This window comes from Ipomoea nil, unplaced genomic scaffold (genome assembly GCF_001879475.1).
Source record: "Ipomoea nil cultivar Tokyo-kokei standard unplaced genomic scaffold, Asagao_1.1 scaffold1179, whole genome shotgun sequence".
Taxonomy (NCBI): domain Eukaryota; kingdom Viridiplantae; phylum Streptophyta; class Magnoliopsida; order Solanales; family Convolvulaceae; genus Ipomoea; species Ipomoea nil.
In genome coordinates this window covers 2,322,150-2,334,133 of record NW_017617607.1, presented here as the reverse complement: position 1 = coordinate 2,334,133, position 11,984 = coordinate 2,322,150, and the positions used below count along the sequence as shown (strand labels likewise).

Here is an 11,984-nt window from a genome sequence, read left to right as displayed (position 1 = left end):
AGCTGCGGTTCATCGGTCGGTTGCGATCGACCCCTCCGTGTTGCGATACGGGACAGGGTGATGCGGGGCCGTGTCAGAGCTATATGCGCTGACCCGCATGTATGGGCATGCGATTGGTCCTGTGGCGCCAACAAAGTGTGCTATGTGAAGAGATATGGATGGTTTGATGTTACAAAGGTTATGAAAGTGTGACCATAGGATACATGCTAGTAAACCGTATATGCTTGATTATGACTATTGGATGTGCTTATCTCTATCTGTCGAGTCTGTTCCCTATGCTTGTGAATTATATGACTGTTGACTGTGCTTATCCCTATCTGTCGAGTCTATTCCCTGTTTTAAAAGCTAGAGTCTCTTAGGATATATCTTCATGTTTTGAAATGGTTTTTCTTATATCTATATATATGCCTATATGTATTATATTTCAACGCGTTGGAGTGGGTTTCCAGCATCTCTCGCTGAACAGATATATTTGGCTTTCAGGCACAAAGGGGTAGACACTGGAGCGCGCTAGAGTCTTGGAGCGTAGAAATAGATAGTTTCCCTTTGGGCCTGCGTGGCACACTTATGCATTTACATTATTGAGGATATTAGTTAGTTAGCCTGTGCACTTGAGTTCTCTAGCTCACGTGTGGCATAGCACCCCGTACTCTTTATATTATGTTTTGGGATTTAATGAGAAATTACCTTTATTATATAAGTCTTAAAAGTTGAAAAATTTTGGGGTGTTACACCACAGGACCATCGCATGCCCATACATGAGGGTCAGCGCATATAACGCTGACACGCCCTCGCAACACCCTGCCTCATACCGTAGCATTAAGAGGTTGACCGTAGCCAACCGATGAACCGCAGCTCATCAAACCATTTGCGAGCCAAACGGTGGACCGCATCCCAAAAGTGTATCTCTGACCGCAGCCAGGCTATGAACCGCAGCTCTTGTAAAACGTTTGCAAGCCAAACGTTGGACCGCAGCCCAAAAGTGTATTTCTGACCGCAGCCAGCTTATGAACCGCAGCTCATGTATAACCAATTTGTCTGCAGCCAATATTGGGGAATCATGCACACATAACACATAACAAGCACATGCAACCCACATTAACACATTGGGAAGGGGGGGGGGGGGAACGTATAATGAAACCCATGCGTGGTCATCCACATACTAGGAATAATCCTAAGGGGTTCATACTTCTTTCACTTAGGCCAAACGGGTACCGATTCAACTAGCATGCAATACATAAGACTCTGTTATCCTACGAATGGTACCCGAAACATCAAACTAGACTTAGGCACGATAAACGGAGTCCGTTGGGACACCACGAGGGTCATGGAAACATCAAATGGGGAGACAACCATCCCGAAGTGGGAAAAACCAGCGGGTGGCCGGTGGGTGGAGGACCACCCGCTGGCTGCGAGAAACCGGGCAGCGGGTGCCCGGCGGGTAGTCGCCTGCCCGCTGCCAGCGACGCCCTTTAGGGGCAGCAGGTAGGTGGCGGGTTTCGCTACCCCCACCAACCCCCCACTGACTCTTTTTCAATACTTGGGTCCCGGGATCTTTCGTGAAACCGGAAACCATGTTTAGACACTTTTAAACACAAATGACGACACCACGTAGTCAAGTAATGGATCAAAACCAAGAATCATATTGAACACATCCTAACATGACTTCTAGACATAATTACCACCCGAACATGCGAAATCCCTCCCAATTATATCAATAATATCCCAATATGAAATTCCCAATTTTAACCTAGGGCTCTAACCATATTTAAATCATCAAAATCATAGTTTCATCTTTAAAATCAAGAACATCAAGATTTATCAAGAACATCACATAATTATCAAGATCCTCTTATAATCATCAAGATTATCAAGATCATCTCATCAAATATCAAGATCATATCATAATCAACATAAAGGATTTATCAAAACAAAAGCATAGAGAGGGAGCCAAAGAAGAGGATTATAGCAAGGAAAATAGGTTTTGTTGAGACAGGGGTTACCTCTTAGCCTTAATTAGAATCCTTGGCTATAAAGGGTCTTTCTCTAAGATCTCCTCTTCTTGATTTCTCCTATGGGAATTCTTGTGTTGGTAAAGCTATTGTGGTGTGACTTCTAGGTGCCTTCTATGTCCATATTTATATATCTAAGAGTCATAATTGGGGTCTGAATGGTATGGGTTTGCTAATTCTATTTCTTATAGGACTAAGGGATTGGTTTAGGGATAAGGGTCCATGGTCTCTGGTGGACCTGTAACACCCCAGATTTTCAGGATATTTAAAACTTATAAAATAAAGGTGAAATCTCATTAAATCCCAAAACATAATACAAGAGTATGGGGTGCTATGCCACACCTGAGCTAGAGAACTCAGGTGCACAGGCTAACTAACTAATATACTCAAATAGCATAAATGCTAAATCATGGCACGCAGGCCGAAAGGGAAAAACTATCTAAGCTACGTCCAAGCTTCTAGCGCACTCCAGTGATCTACTCGTCTGTGCCTGAAAGCCAAATATATCTGTTCAGCGAGAGATGCTGGTAACCCACTCCAACGCGTTGAAATACAATACGTATAGAGGTATATATAGATATACGAAAACCATTTTGAGCATGAAGATATATATCCTACGAACTCTAGCTTTTAAAACCGGGAATGACTCGACAGATAAGGCTAGACACAAGCAACAGTTATAACAAGCGTATACAATCCACAACAGGCAAGACAGATAAAGGTGAGCACAAATAATAATCATAACCCAATGTAAACAATCCCCAGCATAAATCTCATAGTCACATCCCCCAATATACTCATAAACACAACCCATCCATATCTCATCACATAGCACACTTTGTTGGCGCCACAGGACCAATCGCATGCCCATACATGAGGGTCAGCGCATAGAGCTCTGACACGGCCACGCAGCACCCTGCCCCGTCTCACCTTACGGAGGAGTCGATCGCAACCGACTAATGAACCGCAGTTCTATATAATATTTATATACCTGACTGGTTTTTACTAGCCTGGTTAACAGTTGGGATGGTTCTCAACCCATTCAACTGCCCGTATAGTGGACCTTTGTCCTATATAATATTTATATACCTGACCGGTCTCTACCAGCCTGGTTAACAGCCGGTATGGTTCTTAGCCCATCCGACTGCCCGTATAGTGGAACTTAGTCCTATATAATATTTATATACCTGACCGGTCTCTACCAGCCTGGTTAACAGCCGGTATGGTTCTCAGCCCACCCGACTGCCCGTATAGCCCGATTGATCTTAACCAACTTGGGGTTACATGCACACATAACACATAGCAAGTACATGCAGCCCACATTAACACATTGGGAAGGGGGAGAAAACGTATAACAAAACCTATGCGTGATCCATCACATACTAAGAATAGTCCTAAGGGGTTCATACTTCTTCCACCTAGGTCAACGGGATACCAATTCAACTAGCATGCAATATAATAGACTCATAAACCTACGAACGGTACCCGAAATATCAAACTAGACATAGGCACGATAAACGGAGTCCGTTGGGACACCACGGGGGACGGGGAAACATCAAACGGGGAAGCCGGGAACCCAAGATGGGGAACATTCCAGCTGGTAGCCGGTGGGTGGGGGGCCACCCGCCGGCTGCCCGCCGGATTCGCTATTTCGGGCAGCGGGTCGCCGGCGGGCAGCTGCCCGCCCGCCGGCTGCCCGCTGCCGGGATCACCATTCCGGCCGTGGGTAGGTGGCGGGCCCCCTACCCCCCACTGACTCTTATCACACAATTTCACCCCGGGAACCATTGTGGAACCCGAAACCATGCTTAGACACTTTACAACGCAATCAACGACAACACGTAGACAATTAACGGATCAAATACGAGAAACGAACGGCACACAACCTATCATGCTTTTCTAAACATAATCAACACCCTAACATGCGATTACCCCACCCGATAATCCAAGAATAATATCATACGATACAACCTAGGGTTCTAATCACTTTTATATCAACAAGAATACGATTCGCCTTCTAATTGCAAGATTCGGTAAGAATAACACATAAGCATCAAGGGCATCACACAATTATCAAGAACAACACATAATCATCAAGAACTCCATATAATCATCAAGAACATCATAATTATCAAGAATCTCCCAATATCAAGATTATCAAGATCGCCCATGGGATCATCACATCAATCATCAATAATAATCATCACAAGTCATTAATACACAATAATATGGGGAAACCCTAAGGGGGAATCATAGCTATAAAAATAGGTTTTGTTGAGACATGGGTTACCTCTTAGCCTTAATTAATTCCTTGGCTATGAAGGGTCTTTCTTTAAGCCTTCTTCTTTCTTGATTTCTCCTAGGGGGATTCTTGGAACTTCTTGTGTGGTGAGTGATTATGGTGGTGAAAGATCTAAGTGCCTCCTATATCCCTATTTATATATTTAAGACTCCTAATTAGGGTCTGAAGGGTATGGGTTTACTAATTCTATTCCTTATAGAACTAAGGGCTTATTTTAGGGATAAAGATCCATGGTCCATAGTGGACCATATTAATTAATTAAAGGGAATCCTAATCGTAGTCTGGATAGTAAAAGTCCTACTTCCTTTATTCCTAATAGATAACTAGGTTTAGGATTCCTAATTAGAATCTGAATAGTAAAGGGTTTACTTTCTTTATTCCTAATAGGCTTAGGACTCTAATTTAGGCAAGGGTCCACGGTTCATGGTTGACCTTATTAATTAATTAAAGGAAACCTAACCGAATTAAATCATATTTAATTATTATTAACGGGATTAATTAAATAATTAATCCGGGATTGAAGGCCGTAACACGGGGTGTTACACTCTCCCCCCCCTTACGAGAAGCTTCGTCCCCAAAGCTTAGAAATCATTGCGGGGGTAACGAGTCCAAAGTAGTACGGTGGTCCTATAACGAAAGCATTCTACGGGGAAACTGTACAATTGTATGTTTATGTGTGTTGGGTTTTTTTTTGGGAACGATTAGGTTTAAAGGGTTAAGAGGGTGGGTTTCAAACCTAAGGACAAGGTGAATTTAGGAATTAGGATCAAAGTTTTCAAGGTTGCAACTTAGGGTGTGAGGTTGCCACCGTGTATGGAATCGTTATAATAGGGAATCAAGAATGTGGTTTGAAGGGTAGAAAGGGTTTTGAAATAAGGAGGGGGCCGATTTCCCGAGGGAGGGAAAGGAATTCGGCTAGGATGGGTTAAGGGTTCTCGATTTTAAGTGACTATTCTGGTTTGATGCTTTGATCCCGACGTATTGACGAACTGATGATCCTTCTTCCTTGGTGTTGGCACTTGCTTGACTTTAAGATCCTTGTTAGACCTTGCTTCCCAGGCTAAAGTTTCATCCTTCTCTCCTATCTTGAGGGAATCTCCCGTGATGATTTAACACTTACTTCGTTAATGCGTCCAAGGTCTTGACCAAGTTTGGTCAACCAAGCCAATCTCTTAGGGCGCACTTCCCAAATTCTTCCCAAAGTTTCTTGGGAGTCGGTACACTTTGGGTTGATTTTCCCTTCTTATTGAATTTCATCTCCTCTTTAGTGAATGAAATTCTTAGTAAGACTTCAGGTCTTCCCTGAGGTTCGACTAGTTGTGCCTTTTTGTGTTACTTTTAATGGTGAGGGTGTCCTTGCATGCTCTTTTCCTTTTTGAAGCGCAGTTGGTTACCTAACCTCGTTGTGGAATGACTCGGTGACTTTACGAGTCATCTCATTTCCTTGTGGGTCCTTAATGACCCTTGAGATCTTGGCACAAATGTGCTTTATACATTTTGCCTAGCACCACGGACTACATAGTTCTTGATTCCATACAACTTGTAAGGAGTCCTCTGATTTGCTTGAACGATATCCATGGTTTGGAGGAGTCCCGGTCCATCCTTAGCATTTTGACTTTTAAGGTCCTCGTGAGTCCTTAGCACGAGTTCCCAACTCGCCTCCTTGGTTTGCACAATCCTTTATGCCAATCATCCCTAGTCGGTTGCATCGTAGAGTCCAACTTCAACCCCACGTGTAATGCAATTGGTTGTGCTTTTCCGATGGTGTCTTGCGTGTCAAGGTCTTTTACCGATGACACCATGTTTGGGCGACCCATGGTTCTTTACCCAAGACTCGCGTTCATCAATCGAGGCACACAAGTGCGCCATGAATCAATAAAGTGAGGAGTTAAGAAATCAGCACATTGTACCAGTAGGCGCGAGGTGGGCGGTCGTCCGCCTGCCAAGCTCCTGTTGGGGACCCGTCAAGGTCCCGTCCAGGACCCGTTAGGGTCCCATCAAGGTCCCGTTGGGGACCCGCGGGAAGGTGACTAGGAAGAGTGAATTTCTTCGGGAGAAAAATCCCAAGAATGCACCGATTCAAGTCCCGACAAGCCCCATGCCCATGTGCACAATAAAAAGGTACTTGAATACATAGGATGACCCATCGTATAATTTTATTGATCCTTAAGTACGAGTTATAGATGAGTCAAGACTCTCGCATGTTCTTTCCGTTTAGTAGGTCGGGTCCGGTTCCGAATTAGCAACCTCGTCACCTTCACCGGGAAGTTGGTTATAAGCCAATTTTGTCTTTTCCTTGCTTGATTGATGACAAGCCTTCTTGGTCTTTCTTGGAGTTCGGCTTGTCGCTCGTTCTTTGTTCAATCCTTTGGTGACCAAGTGCTTGGTGATGCATTTCTCTTCCTTGGAATGCATTTGCTTGACTGCCCTTTGACGCCGCATGGTGTTTTGGCAATTTTGTGTGTTACATGTACTTCTTATGGTTCCTTAAAACCATCAAGGTCCTTGTTCCAAGGTGAGGCCCTTATTGCCGGGAGGCCCTAGTTGTATGATACTTTCTATGCGTCTGTGTAAATCTTGCATTGCACTCCGTATAGGTAATGCCTCCAAATTTTCAGTGCGAATACGATGGCGGCTAGCTCGAGGTCGTGGGTGGGGTATTTTCTTCGTGGGTTTTGAGTTGCCTAGATGCGTATGCTATTACCTTGCCTTTTTGCATTAGCACGCACCCCAACCCCTTTTTGGACGCGTCCCCGAAGATCTCGAACCCTTCCACCCCGGAGGGGATGGCTAGTACGGGTGCCGTGGTTAACTTATCCTTCAATTCCTGAAAGGCTGCGACGCAGTTGTCGTCCCATCGAAAAGGGGTCTCCTTTTTCATGAGTTTAATGAGAGGTTGGGCTATCTTGGTAAAGTCGGGTACAAACCTCCTGTAGTAGCCAGCCAAGCCCAGGAAGCTTTGGACCTCTGAAAGTTAGTTCGGTGTGGACCATTCCTTAACGACCTGGGCTTTGGTGGGGTCAACCATAATTCCTTCTTTGGTTATTACGTGGCCAAGGAAGGTCACGCTGTCTATCCAGAATTCGCATTTGGAGAACTTAGCGTATAGCAGGTGCCCTCTTAGAGTTTGTAAGGTTATGCGGAGGTGCCTTTCATGTCCTTCCTTGTTTCGGGAGTAGCCTAGGATGTCGTCAATGAATACAATGACGAAGTCATCCAGGTGGGGTCGGAATACTCGGTTCATGAGGTCCATGAGTATGGCGGGTGCGGGGTGGAGTCGTCCTTGTAGCCGTGCCCCTAGGTACTCTTAGTTGAACCCTCGATTGTTGCCCATAAGTTCTTTGCAGACATATCAAAGATCAACCTCGTGTCTTGAAGTAGAACGAGGCTATCACTACGTGGCGTTCCTCTGGGCATTCTCCTAACCCGAGGATTTTGTTGAAGGTTCGGATTCATTCTTCGAGGAGTGTGGGATCCTTGACTGTCTTCTTATTGGCGCCATGCTGCTGGTTTTCAGGGTCAATATTTATTGTAATGATGAGTCAGTGTCATTACCTTGGTGTGGTAAGCGTAGGGGGAGTTCTTTTAGAGAGGGATAAAGTGATGGGAGGTTATGTGTAGGTTTCACAATCTCACCGCGCGTCCTAAGATTCCTGAATCCTATGTTCCTTAATACCTAAAGTACAAGCCTAATGTCCTAAAGTCCGGTCTTAAGAGTCTTATCCTAGGGTCAAACTTAGGCTCTGATACCAACTGTAACACCCCAGATTTTCTGGATATTTAAAACTTATAAAATAAAGGTGAAATCTCATTAAATCCCAAAACATAATACAAGAGTATGGGGTGCTATGCCACACCTGAGCTAGAGAACTCAGGTGCACAGGCTAACTAACTAATATCCTCAAATAGCATCAATGCTAAATCATGGCACGCAGGCCGGAAGGGAAAAACTATCTAAGCTACGTCCAAGCTTCTAGCGCACTCCAGTGATCTACTCGTCTGTGCCTGAAAGCCAAATATATCTGTTCAGCGAGAGATGCTGGTAACCCACTCCAACGCGTTGAAATACAATACGTATAGAGGTATATATAGATATACGAAAACCATTTTGAGCATGAAGATATATATCCTACGAACTCTAGCTTTTAAAACCGGGAATGACTCGACAGATAAGGCTAGACACAAGCAACAGTTATAACAAGCGTATACAATCCACAACAGGCAAGACAGATAAAGGTGAGCACAATTAATAATCATAACCCAATGTAAACAATCCCCAGCATAAATCTCATAGTCACATCCCCCAATATACTCATAAACACAACCCATCCATATCTCATCACATAGCACACTTTGATGGCGCCACAAGACCAATCGCATGCCCATACATGAGGGTCAGCGCATATAGCTCTGACACGGCCCCGCAGCACCCTGCCCCGTCTCACCATACGGAGGAGTCGATCGCAACCGACTAATGAACCGCAGTTCTATATAATATTTATATACCTGACTGATCTTTACCAGCCTGGTTAACAGTTGGGATGGTTCTCAACCCATTCAACTGCCCGTATAGTGGACCTTTGTCCTATATAATATTTATATACCTGACCGGTCTCTACTAGCCTGGTTAACAGCCGGTATGGTTCTTAGCCCATCCGACTGCCCGTATAGTGGAACTTAGTCCTATATAATATTTATATACCTGACCGGTCTCTACCAGCCTAGTTAACAGCCGGTATGGTTCTCAGCCCACCCGACTGCCCGTATAGCCCGATTGATCTTAACCAACTCGGGGTTACATGCACACATAACACATAGCAAGTACATGCAGCCCACATTAACACATTGGGAAGGGGGAGAAAACGTATAACAAAACCTATGCGTGATCCATCACATACTAAGAATAGTCCTAAGGGGTTCATACTTCTTCCACCTAGGTCAACGGGATACCAATTCAACTAGCATGCAATATAATAGACTCATAAACCTACGAACGGTACCCGAAATATCAAACTAGACATAGGCACGATAAACGGAGTCCGTTGGGACACCACGAGGGACGGGGAAACATCAAACGGGGAAGCCGGAACCCAAGATGGGGAACATTCCAGCGGGTAGCCGGTGGGTGTGGGGCCACCCGCCGGCTCCCCGTCGGATTCGCTATTCCGGGCAGCGGGTCGCCGGCGGGCAGCTGCCCGCCCGCTGGCTGCCCGCTGCCGGGACCACCATTCCGGCCGTGGGTAGGTGGCGGGTCCCCTACCCCCCACCTACCCCCCACTGACTCTTATCACACAATTTCGCCCCGGGAACCATTGTGGAACCCGAAACCATGCTTAGACACTTTACAACGCAATCAACGACAACACGTAGACAATTAACGGATCAAATACGAGAAACGAACGGCACACAACCTATCATGCTTTTCTAAACATAATCAACACCCAAACATGCGATTACCCCACCCGATAATCCAAGAATAATATCATACGATACAACCTAGGGTTCTAATCACTTTTATATCAACAAGAATACGATTCGCCTTCTAATTGCAAGATTCGGTAAGAATAACACATAAGCATCAAGGGCATCACACAATTATCAAGAACAACACATAAACATCAAGAACTCCATATAATCATCAAGAACATCATAATTATCAAGAATCTCCCAATATCAAGATTATCAAGATCCCCCATGGGATCATCACATCAATCATCAATAATAATCATCACAAGTCATTAATACACAATAATATGGGGAAACCCTAAGGGGGAATCATAGATATAAAAATAGGTTTTGTTGAGACATGGGTTACCTCTTAGCCTTAATTAATTCCTTGGCTATGAAGGGTCTTTCTTTAAGCCTTCTTCTTTCTTGATTTCTCCTAGGAGGATTCTTAGAACTTCTTCTGTGGTGAGAGATTATGGTGGTGAAAGATCTAAGTGCCTCCTATATCCCTATTTATATATTTAAGACTCCTAATTAGGGTCTGAATGGTATGGGTTTACTAATTCTATTCCTTATAGAACTAAGGGCTTATTTTAGGGATAAGGGTCCATGGTCCATAGTGGACCATATTAATTAATTAAAAGGAATCCTAATCGTAGTCTGGATAGTAAAAGGCCTACTTCCTTTATTCCTAATAGATAACTAGGTCTAGGATTCCTAATTAGAATCTGAATAGTAAAGGGTTTACTTTCTTTATTCCTAATAGGCTTAGGACTCTAATTTAGGCAAGGGTCCACGGTTCATGGTGGACCTTATTAATTAATTAAAGGAAACCTAACCAAATTAAATCATATTTAATTATTATTAACGGGATTAATTAAATAATTAATCTGGGATTGAAGGCCGTAACATGGGGTGTTACAGGACCCTTCCTAATTAATTAATGGAATTTAATTCTCTTTTTATGGTAAGTAATTAAATAATTAATTGGTTTAGAGGCCGTAACACGGGGTGTTACACAGCTCATCATGAACACCCTGCCCGAAGGCTTCGTCCCTCCCTAGCCACGACTGGAACTCCCTCCTAATGGTCCGCCGGATCTGGTGCTAGATGGCAAAGCTCCCTGGTCAGACTCGAGATGGAACTCATAAGCCTTGTGTCCTCTCCTTCCACACTTGAAGCACTGGAGCGCCTTGTGGCCTCCCTTTCCACACTTCAAGCACTGGAGCGCTTTACCTTGACAATCTTTCCCGATGTGCTCCTTACCACATCTCCTACATCCGAAGGGTTTCCCCTTTTCCCCACTTTCGACCCGAGTCGATCCTTGAGACTGAGGAGGTGCGGGTCTTGCTCTAAAATCTTGCCTTGGCCTCTTGAAACTTTGAGATCCACTCCCTTCGCTTCTCTTCCAAGCCAACTCATTGGATCCCCTTTGAAGCTGTTGCACTCGGTACAGATCTGTTGCGCTCAGATAGGCCTCATTGAGCGTCCTAGGCTTGCTCACTGTCAAAGCTTTCCTGGTTTCGTAGTTGAGCCCCGCAACGAACTTCTCGACCTTAGCCAACTCGGTGGGAACCAACATCCGCGCAAAGCGAGCCAACTCGAGGAAGCGTTTATGGTATTCCACCACAGTCGATGACCCTTGTTAGAGATGCGGGAGCTCTTCATACATGGCTGCCCTAACGTGAGACGGGTAGATTCTCTCCCTTAACTTGTCCTTCAAAACCGACCAATCGAACCCTGGCTCTTCCTGGCACGTTGGGCCTTCTTGCACCCACCAAAGGTCTGCCTCGTGGCTAAAGTAGAACGTAGCAAACTCGACGCGGTGGTCCTCCGGACAACCCATTACAACGAAAATCTTGTCCAAGGACCTGATCCACTCCTCAAGCAGAACAGGGTCTTCTTCTACAGCAAAGACAGGCGGCCTATGCCCCGAAACTAAGCGGCCCACATCTCGATTCCCAACAGGCGGCGGCGGAGGAGCGTTGTTGTTGTGCAAGAGGGCGTCGCTCAACGTCTGCATCGTTTTAGTCAGGTGCTGCAGGTTATGAGCCAGCTGCTCATTTGTCGGCTTCTCCGGGGTACGGGCACGATGGCGAGGTGGAGCCATAGTGAGATTCTACAGAAACAACACGGTTACGGCAAGACAAAAAGAAGCTGCGCACCCTTACCGACGCTGAAGACGAGAAAGCTAAGACTAAACAAGAACAGCAGGATAAACA

General features: G+C 45.0%; 1 protein-coding gene across 1 annotated transcript; it reads right to left on the bottom strand.

The window, feature by feature from the left end:
* Positions 1-10,822: 10,822 nt before the first annotated feature.
* On the bottom strand, positions 10,823-11,344 carry LOC109183835. Its single transcript, XM_019333892.1, has one exon. It carries the CDS (start codon positions 11,342-11,344, stop codon positions 10,823-10,825), a length of 522 nt encoding a protein of 173 aa, XP_019189437.1.
* Between the last annotated feature and the right edge of the window lie 640 nt (positions 11,345-11,984).

Excerpts from the sequence above, each read along its gene's own strand:
- LOC109183835 (XM_019333892.1), bottom strand. The coding sequence starts at position 11,344 with ATGTTGGTTCCCACCGAGTTGGCTAAGGTCGAGAAGTTCGTTGCGGGG.